We start from the raw sequence: 15,412 nt of genomic DNA, 5'->3' as shown, positions 1-15,412 counted from the left end.
GGCCAGCTTCAGCCACTTCAAGCTATCTAAAGCCTGATTTATGGTCCTGCGTTGACTCAACAACGTCGCTACGTTGTTGCCGTGACGTCGTCGTGAACCCTTCGAACTTCTCCATCACTCCTTTTCATCGCGGTGCAATTCACCGCCAGAGCGGTAGGAGGCTGCGTTCCTTTCCTGAGTGGTTGTCGTCGTCTCTAGTTGATTCTTTGTTTAGCTTCCGGCTTTTCCGGTCACAGAGAAATGAACGCGGAGCATGGAAAGACGGCTCCGGCCGTATCCGTATTGAACGTTGAGCATAATGGCATATATATAATGAGCCTTAATACTGCAACATCTACATCGCAACAGAAGATGTTTAAAGATGGCGGGGATGGCGCAATCTGGAAATACGAAACTGGAAATGCGTTGCTACCAAGCAAACCAATCACAGCCCTGCCGGTCCGCACTCGGTCTGCGTCTCCTCAACGTGTAGTTACATTTTTGGGGAGGTGCACGTCATGCTACGCCGGGGGCTACGGCGAGCCTTCTGCGTAGCCACGTACCCTACGACGTAGCGACGTTGTTGATTCAACGCAGGACCATAAATCAGGCTTAAGATCTATAACTGTTCATGGATACATCTTCATTATACCTGAGCCTCCTCTTCTCTTACCTTTCCTTGAATTTCACTATGTTTCTACCGCTGAAGGTTTTTACTCAGTGAGATGATTTTCTGCCTCCTACAAGTGTTTGTCTGACCAGTCTGTGCAGCCGTTACATTTCGTCTGTGTGCAGCAGCCAGGTGAGCAGCTGTTATCTGCTCCATCAGCCTCCGTCTGCTCCACCGAGCCAAGTCCTTCATTACTGAGAGGTCGGATGCAGAGAGACCGTGGCAGCTGGGTCAAGTGACTGTACCATCCACTTCACTACCAGTCTCTGCGTCCACATGCTGAGAGGCTACTCGTCGTACCTGCAGGCCTACGGCTGGTCATCTCAAGATATTTCACATTACCTGCAACCTCTACTGTTGCGGTTATCCTGCTCTCTATGCTCATGTTCCAATAAACAGTGTCTACTGAAGCTCAGCCATAAAGAAAATAAAACTCATCCTACAGTTCCATTTTACAACCGACAGCAACACTCAGAGGTGACATTTATGTAGTAAACCTGTCTGTAAAGGTGTAAACAAAACAAAACAACGACTAAAAACTATCATTTTAAACCTTTTTGAGTCCAACTTCCTGAACAGAGGACTCAACTCTCAGGTTGGATTTTATCTAATCAACATTAGACTTTAATTTAAGGACACATCACTGTCTAATCTTATTGCAGCCCCTTTTTTGTGTTTGTGTGTTTCAGTGTTGACAAATAACTTGTAAATGTGATGTAATCTATAAATATTCCATCTGTGCACTGCAGGTGAGCCAGGTGACACTGTCATACAGGTGGCATTACCCACAGCTCCCTGCAGTCTCTGAAGGGTTTAATATGAAGTGATGGCACAAACACTGAGAGGAGAAAATCTGCCTTGTGTGGGGCGATTATATTTGCAAAATCATCCTGCACGACTCTGTGTCTTATCACAGTGTTTGTCCTCATCAGTGGCGTAAGGTGGTTACGATGGTTCCCAGTGCACGCTATTAGGACAGGCCCTAGTTACTAGTTATGCACACACACACACTTTTAGGCAAGTATGTATTGTACCAACAGTGTGTCTTAGTGCCACTTTTATATTATATCTGCCTGCAGATGAGCCCAGCGTGTCAGTCCTGAGAGATTCTGGACCTAAACTAGCTGCTGTAAATCGTACCGTCTCGTTACAACACACATGTCACCCAGCAATTATTCCATATGTGTATATGACAAAAACTGCAAAAGAAAACAGGAAATTATTCATTTAACTAAATCTTTTTATAGTTAAATTATAGTTTTCATAGTTTATGTAGAATAAACATCTCATTTTGTTACAGATTGATCCTATTCTACAAAAACAGATAATGGGTGTGGGTTTTCCTTTTGAGGGCTTATATAGAAAATCATATGTTCTTGATTTAACATGAGTTCTTCTTTGAACACGGGCGTATTTCCAGGTGGCAACCGGGCCCCTCTGCCCCACGGGCCCCAGCACAACCGCACCACCTGCACTGTCTATATTTACGCCCCTGGTCCTCATGTGTGAAGACCAGTGAGGGAAAGCTGTGACGTGATTTGGGGCCGTTTAAAGAACATGTGATGACACTCATTGTAATTATATATCTTGGTAAAGTTAACAGTCTTTGCTTAGTTTCACCTGAATATTATACAATTCTGCGAAACCCTGGATTCAGTGCCAGAGTTATAAAAATGTGTTGTTTCCTAAATATCTGCAGATGAGTATGTGCAGGTTTTGGGGGATTTTGGGGGACAAGAAGCAGAGGACTTTTATTTTACAAAACCAAAGACATACCCAACATGAACTGGTGCAGAAAATGCAAAGATGTATGCATAAAATTAAGTTTTTGACATTTAAACCGTTTTGAAACTGCTGCTGACCTCTGTTTTAGTTTGAAAACTCCACATTTTAGTCCCAACGTGTGGAAACAGAGACTTTTGAAAACAGTGACGCAGACACTTTGCTTCCTGATAGTATCTGCTTCCTGCAGTGACGTTGTGAGGGTACAAATATACAAGCTGATATTTCGAGTTCTCATGACAGGTACCCACAACAAAACGAGAGCAAATCCCCTCCTACCACACACTGGACACAGAGGCATTCTGGGAAATACATTTCTATCATGAAGGAAGGCGAAGAAGAGGCTGTAGAGAAGATTATTTTTATGTTTAAACATGAAACACATTGGGTATTGCAATATTTTTGAGTGGCAATATCGTATCAATACACTGACGCCAAGTATCGTTTTTTTCTTTTTGTTTGATAAATTATTAAAATTACAAATACAAAATAAACTGTTGGCGCCCCACTAAATAAAATCAGTTGCTTTTTCAGTCCAGTAGATTCAGTTTGCTGCAATAAAAAATGAGTGAATTGAGATGAAGGGACTGAAAACTTATTAGATAAAACATGTGTTGACAAAGTTTTCCTTTTGGGACATAGTTAGAAGTTGAAAAGAGGCAATAAATTGTAATATTTCACGAAACATGTCACAATACTCAATGTCTAAAATCAAAATAATATTGTGTAATGATAATATATCGTGGGGCCTCTGGTGAGTCCCACCCCTATTGAACGTTTAAATGTTTTACGCAAAAACATACATATTTTAATTTAATTTTAAAGGTTACTTTTTAAATTTTAAAACTTCACACTTGCTCCAGAGTGTCCTCCCAGCTGACTGTTAATGTTTTAAACCTCAACATAAGTCACACTGTCGGTGTGTTTGGAGGAAACGTTCAGATTCAGGAGCATAAAATCACACAATCTATCTTTTCAGTACACGTGTTTATACTGTTTGTTGATTTTTTTTGATTTTTTTTTTTTAGATTTTAATGTCATTTACCAAGATCATTCTGGCAAAAATGAATAAACTACTACATTGTTGTGTTTTTCCTTGTCTATAAAGAGGAAAAGTTGAGTTCAGAAATATGAAAGATGAATAAATTTGACGATCAAAACCTTATATAACTTACAGATTCATGCTCTGGGTCAATGCTGCATTAAAAAAATATATTTTAAATTATACAGATGATCAAAAGTTAACAGTTGTGATATTTCTGCTGTAAGTGCTGTAATGTACAGACCAGTTGTGATGTAGAGGATGTTGCATAATCACGCACAGGCTTATTTCCATCTCTACGTCACCGTCCTGTCACCTTTACTGTCACAGTGAAGCGCTCTGAGAATATGTTAATTAAAATCACCAACTATTGGTCATTTTTACCATTTAAATATCTTAAAATTGCTGAGACAGTTGGGCCTTTGGGAATAGGCTCTTAACTTGTGTGATCTATTTATTTTAAATTCCTTTTAGCTGCATATCCTCACAGTTTGTCAAGTAGTCACCTGCAAGAAACCTCCTCAGAGATCTAAACTTACTGAGACAATCAGAACTTTGTCAAACACTCACAGCAACATTTTCCCACAGATGATCACATAACACACCCTCCAGGGAAAAATCAGCAGCCTATTTGATATTTAGGATTGAATTTACATCAGCTCAAACATGACAGCTTCACTTTAGCCACGTTTTAAAACCTACTGGAGACAGTTTAGCCCTTTAAAAAACCCTTCACACAGATTAGTTTAATCACAAACACTTAAGAAGAAGGATCATGTTTTCTTACCTGGGAGCTCCCACAGAGCCAAATCTTCTCCTGATGGATCCAGACAGTAAGTGTTTGGTTCTCCTGGTCCATGTGTTTCCTTCTGTCCCATCCTCACCAGCCTGTTGAGCTGCACTTTTCCCTCAGCCTGCAGCCAAACTCACTGCTGTCAGCTGATTCAAAGGGTTTTCCTGCCCCGATCTGTGTCTGCACGGCAGCTTTTGTGTGTGTGTGTGTTTATAAAGTGTTCAGCAGCCTGGCCGCAGCTTCCTGCACGCTTCCTGACAACCTGGGATTTTATGCATCATGCTTTTAATAAGCAGCCACAACACAGAGGAGAAGAGCAGCCTCTCCAAACTTAACCCCCACCACCTCCAGCACACACACACACACACACACACACACACACACACACACACACACACACACACCTCTTTAGGCTGCCTGATCCCTGGATTTACGGGCTTAGTATTAAGAAAATACTCCTGCAATTTGGGATTAGACCCCAAAAATCCTCACAACAACAACGACTCCGTCCATTTGATATCTTGATACTTGTGATCAATCGCTGGCTTTGTCGCCGTCGGCCACAGACACTCTGAGGACACACAGAGGAAATGAGACAACACAGATCTCCAGCATATTCCTATTCGTGCTCATTCCCAAAGAACATCACCTGACAGTTGTTTTCTTTTGATTTTAGGCCTAGTAATATTCCCAACACAAGGTTACACTTGTCAGCATGACTTCCTGCATATGGTGTTGACTTTAAGCTCTTTGTTCAATTTTAAGTTACTTACAGCCTGATATTTTGCTCAGAGTTTTGGTAACATTATCAATGCATTTGTTTAATTATATGATTAAATAATATTGATTTTGAAAATGATTTAGATTTACATTACATTTTATAAATGTGGAATTAAACTTTTTTTCTTCCTGTATGATCCTTTAAGTGCAGTCATGTTCAATCAGAGATCACTTCAGTCAAATAACATCTTCAGCTCTGCGTTAATTTGAACCTGCTAATGTCTGTTGCTGCCAGGTTTCTTTTTCAACATCATTTTTTTTCATTTATTTGTTGTTGTTAATTTAACTAAAGCAGCTGGTTGAGGTTGTCAGTGATGTTCAGGGACATAAAAATAAATTTTAAAAAAAGCCTTTAGCCTATTATTTGAGGCAAGCATTAAGCTAATATTAAGGCTAATATTTTTATTTTTATTTTTGATATTTTTAAGTAGCCTGTCAGTGGCCTCTGTATCTGTTGCGACCCTTCTTAAATTAATTTTGGACTAATTTTGATGGCCTTAATTGGCAACAAACTCAACAAAGAGTCATTTTATGCTAGCTGTTTTAAGCTAACTTATCGTTTAATTGACAGTGCAGAAAAAGAACTTAATTTAGCTATATTAATTTGTCTCCTCTCTTCAGAGGTCGAATATAAAGAGGTGTGCTTCAATTTCTGTGCTAATAATTTTTTAAAAAACATTATTTTAACGTAGACTCAATAATTAATCTTTAATGTAACGACTTAGTCCTAAAATTAGCGCCTAAATGAGCCGTCTCTTGCAGTAAATGGCAGCCGGCCGACTCTCCTTCAACTTTCTGACATTAAACGTTCCATCGGGTCACGTGGTGCGCGTTCCATTCGAAAGGGGCGGGCCTTTGAGCGCCGAGCTCGCGAGCTGATTGGCCGTCCGCGTCGCCCGTAGCGCCGCAGAGCGCCGTGATTGGCTCTGGGGACTCAGAGCCGCGTGCTTCCTTGACTCATAGAGGCGCGGGCCTCGGAGACGAGCATCAATCTCCATCCGTCAACTCCGGCAGGAGAGAGCGCGAGCGCGGAAGAGTCACAACACGGTGCATTTTTATTTTTTAATTTGTTCCCCGCGATGAAATGTTAATGTTGTAGTTCTGTGAGAGTCACGAGGAGCCGCTGCAGCTGTTTGAGTCTCACCTGAAAACTGCAAAGTTTCCTCCATGTGGATATTTGTCGCGCTGTGGATCTGTGAGCTGTGACTGCTGACAGGATTTGTTTTAAAAAAGGAGCCTGGAGAAGGTGAGAGTGCTGCCTGACTTTAGTCCTGCTGGTTATTCATCCTCATTAACGGCTTCATAACATGCGCTGAAATTACACGGACTATTTTTCATGCATTTTCTTTCTTTAAGTTAGCAATCTGAACGTGGCTGAGGTATTTTGGAAGCTCTCAAAGGAGGCTGGTGTCCATTTTAGAAAACGAAAAAATGACATTTAAAATAAAATTTAGATTTTAACATAAACAACTTGTTCTGTCTGTGAAAGAGTTGTGACAAACACTAAATAACGCGTCATAGCCACCGCGAATTAAACACATTATAGAATATTTTCTGAATATAAAATGCTTGTAACTTTTTTTAATTAACTTTATCTTTCTTGAGGTGTGTGTGTGTGTGTGTGTGTGTGTGTGTGTGTGTGTGTGTGTGTGTGTCCTGAGCTGAGCCCGCGGCCTCCTGTCCGCTCCCTGCGCTGATAAGAGCCTCTCTGCTAATTGTCGCCCTGTAGATCTAATCTAAATTGTAATGGACTTCATTTGCACACAGTTTGGACGCATTTACATTGCGTGATTCGGCTCCTTCCTGCGGTGATGGGAATAAGTTAACGCCTCAGCTCGGGTCCATCAGGAGGCCCGCGGCTCCTTTTCACGGCAGAGAAAGAAAAAAGCTGCTGTTAGTCCGAAATGTGCGCATTTACCTGCTGAAAGGAGCCCGCTGGGTTATGGAAATGATCGCAAACATTGTCTTAAACTAAAACTAACAGACGATAATTAGAGCTGTTAGCTGCAGACTGTGTGAAGCTCTGTAGGGAAAAAAGGAGCAAATCAAAGTTGCAGAGTATTTATTCCACAGGATACAAAAGGTTTTCTCTATTTTATATATGTATAATCAGTTGCTGCATTTATGCACTTTGATTTAAATCTCTTACTCAAAGCATTTATTCAGATTCCCATGTGGCCCTGCAGGTTAAACATGTTAATGCGGTGGCAAAAGTCAGTGAGGCTGTAACATTCAGTTTAGCTCCCACAGCAAAAAAGAAATGCAAAAGAGAAAGGCTTGTGTTACATTAATGACGTGGCAAAGGTAGCCCAAAATGAATATTAATTAATAGTTTGAAAAATAAAATAGAATAATCCACATTTAAAATACAGAATATAAAACCCAGACGTTCAAAATAAATTCCCGTAAATTCATTATTAGTAAGTTAGGATAAATAAGATTTCAGGCTCTGACATTCCAGCAGAGACATTCAGAGGTGAGAAAAGTCTCAAGCGGCCTGTAATTTAAACGTGTGTGTCCACAGGTCGATTTAATTGTGAGCTATTGAATTAATTAAAACGTAATGCAGATCTGAGTGATTACAGGCCTGTCGGAGTGCCGCTCATATTCCGCCTGCAGCGCGCCTCCTTGGTCTGAGTTTAAATAAAAGTTTTTCTCACACGAGACATTTTTACACCTGTAATTCTTCTGTTCTGAGACTGACAGCAGACTGATGTTATCTGTGCACAGCTCAGAGTCAGAGCCTGGTGTCACTCTGTCTCGCACATTTATTAAACTGTTGGAACAGTTGTTGTTTTTTCCTCACCACCCTTCACATCGTGTGCTCAGTTTCACTCATGAAAGCAGCGGTGCTTCAGCCTTCTTATATTAACAGTTAAATGTGCAGTTATTAAATAAAATAATGCAATAAAATAAAGTGCAGCTGCAGATCAGATCTCCGTGAAACAAAATTGCTCAGGATGTTTTCCATCACATCTGTAAATCCGTAACTTAGTCGCAGGATTATAACCGAGGCCGTCAAATCACATTATTAGTGATTTGGGAATTTATTTTAAATGCCCAAAAATGTGAAATACAAACGTTTTGATCCACAATCTGTGCGATCATTTTACATTTTCTGATTGCACAACAGTGGGTGTTTATAAAAAAAGCATGCACACTGCAGATTTACCGAAAGCTCAAGTAACATTTAATGTCAGGCCTTTGAAATATTATATGTGAGGTGAAAATGTGGCTTTAAATATGATTATATGGCGAAGAGTGTTGAGAGAAATTAAAGTTTGCAGATTCAGGTTTTAAATAAGTCTGCATTTAGAGAGTTGCCGTGCGCTGCCTCAGGAGCCGTTTGCAGGTGTATACTGAGTTTTGCATGATAACAAAATGTAATGATCTTTCCTACGTCATACACTCACCGTGCTTCCTTCTCTCGCAGGATCCGACCTTCGCACCTGAACACCGGGAGAGCTGCACCGTTCCGTCCGGCCAGACTCCGGTCTCCCCTCCGTGCTTCTAGCATGATGTCTTATCTCAAACAGGCCCCGTACGGGATGAACGGACTGGGCCTGAGCGGAGCCGCCATGGACCTGCTGCACCCGTCTGTGGGATACCCCGGTACGGACCACACATGTCTCACGAGGGCCAAACATTTACCGACAAAACTCAGCTTCACGGGGAATAATTCGGTGTGCTGTTTGCTCGATAATATTCTTAAAATATCAGTGTAAAGTGTGGTTCTCCAAATATTTGGATCTTACCGGAATCTGCTGCGTTATTACTGTAGTATTTCTGATGCTAAACTTTTATTTTTAATTCTTTATGTGCCGCTTGAGGTTAGTGATCAATGCAGAAATATTCACTTCTATATTACTCCTAATATTTTTACACAGATTTTAAAATGTGTCACGCAGGATTTACTGTTGTCTGGTTGGTATCAACAAATAAAATCGAATACATTTGAGTTTTAACTTGAAACTTTTAGAGGATGGAAACAAGTTAGACTCGGGTGTGTGATGGTCGCGGTGCGGAAGCTGGGTGTGTGCGTGTTGTTAAATGTGTGTGTGTGATTTTAAACTTTGATTCTGAGTCTGTGCTACTGGTGAATTTTGGGGCCAAAATTAAGTTGTAATTTATAATATGTCCACGCGCGTAAAGTCCGTCAATCTCCTTTCACGCTCCTATGTCGAAATACATTTTTTGAAAGTCTGTAAAGAGTTGTCAGGAATAAAAACGTGAAAATACACAGCAGGAAACGAAGCTTCTGTGTGTGAAACATAATAACCACACGCAATGAAACAGAAGTAAAGACACGACACGATTTTAAACAAAGTGATATTATCCAAAAACAGCATTTACGCACGGACAGATCTCCGAGCGCAGGAACATAAACTCGATCCAGTCTCTAACTTTTGGAGGCATATTAAAGTGGTGTTCACAGAGAAACTAATGATGCATTTTTAATCTTCTTCTTCTTCTTCCAGGCAACCCGCGGAAGCAGCGCCGGGAGCGGACCACCTTCACCCGGACGCAGCTGGACATTCTGGAGTCGCTGTTCGCCAAGACGCGCTACCCGGACATCTTCATGAGGGAGGAGGTGGCGCTGAAAATCAACCTGCCCGAGTCCAGAGTGCAGGTCAGAGTCACCTCGGCTGGTTTATGTGTTCGTGGGACATTAAATGTGCAAGTTTTAACTTGATTTAGAAGAAAATGTCAACTTAAAGAAATCTGATCTGGATCATTCAGTGCTGTTTCCTCAAACTTTATGAGAGAGCGTCGCATGTGCATCGAGCCTGTTCAGGTCACAAGTGTAAAACTTTTCTAAAACAGTTTTGGCGTTTAGGCGTGCAAGAAATGTGGGGGTTTGGAGCAGCTCTGTTTCCTCGGAGCTGACAGTTTGATGATCTGTTACATCTCTTTACTAAACAACACACTCACTGTCTGTCCTCTGGAGACACTTTCTGACGGACTTCCTGTGTTTTACCTCAGGCCTCTGCACGATCAGCTCCAGAGCTGAGCTATTATTGATCAAGTAGAGACAAGTCTTTAATCAGAGGGGAGGCTTGGCTGAGCTCTGCAGAGTGAAGGACCAGCTTTTGATGCGCTGAGCTGTCTTTAGAAAAGGCAGTGAGAGGGTTTCCATCCCGGCTTTAGCGGCCCTCTGCTGGGCTTAGCTTCAATCATGGCTGCAGCCTCTCTGCTTTCTGCTGCTGCTGCTGCTGACAGGCCGCTTTTACCACCACAGCATTTACTGATCCACCTCTGACAGGCCCACTGATCAGTGTTATCAGTGTGATCGTGGCTGATGGTATTTTTGTGGAAGTGCATTTTTTTAAACTTTGCTATAACATGCCTGCTGTGAGTGTCACTCCCAACCTGCAGCCAAAATATTTTGCAATTTTTAAAAATGTTAAGTAGCCTGCACTTCCCAACATGTAGCGGGCCATTAACTTAGTTCATAAATACTAAAAATAACATTAACAAATTAGCTTTCTGAAAAAGTTTTTGACTAGTGTAAAAAATCAGATGCACATTTCTGTGTGTGTGTGTGTGTGTGTGTGTGTGTGTGTGTGTGTGTGTGTTGTCCTTTAGTTTGTAAAGTAAACTAATCATCAGTGGATCGACTTGTCCAGGATTATTTTTCTGCTCCTGAACATGAGAGAAACTGACCCATTTACAACTCCTGAAGGCCTTTAAAAGTAAAATTTCAGATTGTTCAGTCTGAGATCGCCTCAGTCGATTCACTTCAACCTGATTGGGATTCATCTTTAAAGATATAACACGGCAATAATATTATGAATTAGACTCTTGAGTGGGCTTTTCCCAAAACTTTTTATCAAAGACATGATGCTGCTGTGATTTTCAGTTTGCTGATGTTCATTTCTATCTGATTTCCAACTTGAATCTTGTTCAGGCTGAAACTCCTCGTCCAGCCTGTGGGGTGTTGTATTTTGGAGATTGAATTGCAGCACTTGTTTGGTGTCATTCCAGTGTGTATTTTAAAATTACAACACATGCTTTGACAGGGAAATAAAAGCACCTCAAGGTCTGGAACATATTTACTTATTTCCATCTTTGTCCCTGATGTTTTTGCTTTCATCCAAAATGTACACAGATGACAAAAAAACCCATTCTGATCAAATCACAAAAGCAGATTGTCAGTAACATTTCTGGAAAAAAAAAAACAGACATGTGAAATATATTTTGTCGTTGAGTTATTAGCTTTTTTTCTGCTCACTTTATTTTGAAAAACCACTCTGAGTCTACATGAGTTGCATCCTTTCATTCAAATATTTTAACACGTAATTTAACATAAATCAGCAGTTTCCTCTGAGACCACACTGTGCATTTACTAATAATATTAATCATTTAGTCCGACAAATATTTCATCATGTAATTTTTATTTTGTAATGATTTCTTCATTAAGGGAAAGTGACTGAACAGGTTGTTTGTTTCAGTGCCTCTGCAGGTCAGCATGCAGCAGAGTTTAAAGGGTCAGTTCACTGAAATCACCAAAAACATGTTCCCTTTTTTTTCTAATTTCTCTCCATGCTGATAGTTTTCATTTTATTTGTCCAGATTTTTAAAAATCTGTCTCTGAGGTTTCTGCGTCCGGCTCAGCACGGTGGAGGTGAACGATCTTTCCCTCTTTTAAAACTACTTTCTACTGAAGAAATAGACCCCGTTACAGCTCTAGACTGTGTGTGAGACCTTATCAGCAACAGGTTTATTGTTTCAGCAAACAGAAGTTAAATTTTTAAAATGTATTTCTTCACTACTGATACTGCAGCAGCACATACAAAATGTAATGCATGTCTATTACACAGAGCTGGAGGCAGAGATCTGAGAACCTGGACAAATAAAACCAAAATGATGCCTCAGTGATACTCAACCTACGGCCTGTGGGCCAAATGTGGCCCGCCATAGGGTGCCAGGTGGCCCGCTGCCATTTTCTAATTCACGATGCATATAAAATAATTCATTTTTTTGTAGTTTGAATGTAAATAAGGTGCCAAAGTGCATTAAGGAAGGCATCAAAATAGAGTTTGTTTATTAAGAGAAGTGCCAGGGAGGATCCTCAAATCCTAGAAACACCCCTGACCTGTGCGGAGCTGCGACTGGCTGTGAAATATGTGATTTATCTGCCATACAAGCCCAGTGTCAATCTTAGTGCCAAGTAAATTTAGGTAAAGAGTTTAGCCAGTAAGTCGGTTAATTTGAAAAAAATATATATAATATAAAATAAGATGAGTAATCAGCTGTTTAATGGTGATTCATTTTATCTGATAAATTATATTAATGTTATTTAAATTAATGTTTATTAACTGGCCTCCTGTCATTTTGCAAAAGTGGCCCCCAGGCAAAGCAAGCTGAGTATCCCTGTTTTAGGGTTTTTCTTTTTCATTATTTGGGTGAACTGATCCTTTAAAATATATTTCTCTGTTGTGCTGAAAACGGTGCGATATATGGTTTGTCTCAAGGAACACACAGGTCCAATCCCAACGTCGACACTCACAGACTTTGAGGCACGTTCCTGTGAAGTCCATGAAGTCTCTCTCTCGCAGACATTTTGAGCCCTTTATGCACACTTTCCACAGGTTTGCATTTCTGCAGACCCTATCTGAGGGAATAATAACCCACAGTTAATAGTGTTAAGACATTTAAACACAGGGTTACCAGAGGAAGCAGAGAAAAATAAAGTGGAACGTTAAAGTTTTGACCTGGTTTATCAGATCAGGTGGTACATAAAAAACACATGAAATCAAAGAACTGCAAATATAAGTTATATCACACACTTAGTTTACTCACCAACCATTTGTCTTAATTTTACTTAATAATGCTGATCTGACAAAAAAAGTTAATTGATTATTTGCCTTAGTTGTTAAAAAAAGGGTAAAATATAAAGTCCATAACTGACAGCTGGACCGTATGTAACGTGTTTTGTCTCGCTTTAAGGTAACATGACACGTTGCTGCAAACTGTCCTGTTTAAACTGTTTCCTCCCTCATAGCCTCTCACACTCAAGCACTTACCAGCTGACGTCAGTTACGTCCATGAGGGTTTAGGGTTTAGGGTTTAGGGTGGAGACGGGCCACAGATTGACTGTTGTGATACTGCAGTCATTTAGCAGAGTCTCAGGATGAACTGCAGCCAGCAGTGAAGGTCAAAGGTCAGCGCTACAACACCTCAGTAGGATCATGTTAGAGGGAAGGTGTTCAGTTCCTGCCAGCTCCGTCAGGTTTGGCTGTTTTTTGGTTTGTGACCCAGCCGACGTGTGACGTTGACCTTTTGACCTCTCCTCCTTCCTCAGGTCTGGTTTAAGAACAGACGAGCCAAGTGTCGGCAGCAGCAGCAGAGCAGCAACAGCGCCAAGGTGAAACCGATGAAGAAGAAGTCGTCTCCGACAAGAGAGAGCACCGGTTCAGAGAGCAGCGGCCAGTTCACCCCGCCGGCGGTGTCCAGCTCCTCCTCCACCTCCTCCTCTACATCCTCCTCTTCTTCCTCCTCCGTGTCCTCAGGCCTTGGTGGTCCCGGTCTGATCAGCACCTCTACCTCCGTCACCGCCCCGGTGTCGTCCATCTGGAGTCCAGCACCCATCTCCCCTGCCCCGGCTCCAGCCACACTGCCTGACCCCGCCCCCCCCACCAGCGCCTCCTGCATGCAGCGCTCCGTGTCGTCCTCCGGCACTGGGGCAACGCCCTCCTATCCAGTGTCTTACGGCCAAACGGCGGCGGCGTACAGCCAGGGTTACCCAGCCTCGGCATCAGGCTCTTACTTCGGTGGCGTGGACTGCGGCTCATACTTGGCACCCATGCACTCCCACCACCACCCTCACCACCCTCACCAGCTCAGCCCCATGACTGGCAGCTCCATGTCGGGACACCCGCACCACCACATTGGCCAGACGTCAGGCCACCACCACCATCACCACCACCCAACGCACCACCACCAGGCGTACAGCGCGCCCGGCCTCACCTTCAACTCCACAGATTGTCTGGATTACAAAGAGCAGACGGCGGCGTCGGCCTGGAAACTCAACTTCAACGCCTCCGACTGTTTGGACTACAAAGACCAGGCCTCGTGGCGTTTCCAAGTGCTGTGACTTCCTGTGTTTCTCTTCTTCTCTGCTTACAAAGAAGTATTCTTTTTGTTGTTGGTGGTTTATTTTTGAAGATCGTTTAAACTAATAGTAGAGACATTTTAAGAAAGTTTATTTGTGAAAAAATGAAACGATGCTCCGATATCTGAAACATCGGGGTTCAGGTCTGTCGTCATCAGTGGATCGACTCGTCCAGGATTATTTTTCTACTCCCGAACTTGAGAGAAACTGACCCATTTACAACTCTTGAAGGCCTTTAAAAGTAAAATTTCAGTGGAACCTGCAAGATTGTTCAGTCTGGGATCGTCTCAGTTGATTCACTTCAACTTGATTGGGATTAATCTTTAAAGAAATGACATGAAAAAAATATTATGAATTAGACTCTTGAGTGGGCTTTTCCCAAAACTTTTTATCAAAAACATGATGCTGCTATGATTTTCAGGTTGCTGATGTTCATTTCTATCTGATTTCCAACTTGAATCTTGTTCAGAAACTCGTGGTCCAGCCTGTGGGGTGTTGTATTTTGGAGGTTGAATTGCAGCACTTGTTTATAAGGTGAAAGATTTTGCTATTTGTTCTTTGCAGAGGAAAGAAAATAAAAAAAATGTGAAATTAGACACGCAATGTCAGTATTCCATTGAAATTTGAAAGTTGTACATTCGTGTCTTTATAATAAAGTCTTGTTAAAACGAGAAGTCCACAGAAAAGTTTATTTCTAAGATGACTGATTCAAGTTTCTCAGGTGGAATAATCACAGAGCACATCATAATGAACTGGTTTGACTGGTCTATAAGTGTCAACAGTGCCACATTAACAACTGTTTGATCATTATTGATTATTAACAGTTGCTCTGACTTGCAGGGTTGAGTCAACGGTTTGGACATGGACCACAAAGACAGCGTCATGTGCAATTAGTTACGCTATGATTTATAAATAAGTGAGTGTTGTTTTTAACCTTTATTTAAACAGGGAGGTTTCACTGGGAGCTCTCTTTGTCTTTTACGCTGTGTTCACACCCACACAGTGACACATATTCTCACCTGGAAGCCTCCCAGAATATACATAGTCTGATGTGGTGCAGTCTGAACAGCTCCACTGCCGCAGTTGAGGGATTAAATGCTCGAGTCACTCTGAAGTTTAACTGCAAAATCAATTCGGTCCAATAGAATTGTCACAATCTTTGTGTCTTCACAGTGCTGATGTCTGAAGGAAAAGACAGCCGAAGAGTTCAAAATAGAGGAAGCTATCGTAGCTTATTAGCTGTGTGGTGCA

At 41.5% G+C, this 15,412-nt stretch overlaps 1 protein-coding gene across 2 annotated transcripts; it reads left to right on the top strand.

Annotated features, from left to right (window-relative positions):
- Positions 1-5,634: 5,634 nt before the first annotated feature.
- On the top strand, positions 5,635-14,802 carry LOC125886377 (homeobox protein OTX1 B-like). Of its 2 annotated transcripts, none has more exons than XM_049572560.1 (4): positions 5,635-5,684; positions 8,480-8,658; positions 9,525-9,676; positions 13,352-14,802. In XM_049572560.1, exons 2-4 carry the CDS (start codon positions 8,562-8,564, stop codon positions 14,141-14,143), a joined length of 1,041 nt encoding a protein of 346 aa, XP_049428517.1. In that variant the 5' UTR covers positions 5,635-5,684; positions 8,480-8,561; the 3' UTR covers positions 14,144-14,802. The 2 variants fall into 2 exon arrangements, with proteins under 2 accessions (XP_049428517.1, XP_049428515.1); XM_049572558.1 differs by lacking the exon at positions 5,635-5,684 and adding an exon at positions 6,053-6,292.
- Positions 14,803-15,412: the final 610 nt, after the last annotated feature.

The sequence above is a fragment of the Epinephelus fuscoguttatus genome, linkage group LG3 (assembly GCF_011397635.1).
Source record: "Epinephelus fuscoguttatus linkage group LG3, E.fuscoguttatus.final_Chr_v1".
NCBI classification, from domain to species: domain Eukaryota; kingdom Metazoa; phylum Chordata; class Actinopteri; order Perciformes; family Serranidae; genus Epinephelus; species Epinephelus fuscoguttatus.
The sequence above is the reverse complement of the archived record's forward strand: the minus strand, read 5'-3'. Positions and strand labels throughout refer to the sequence as shown.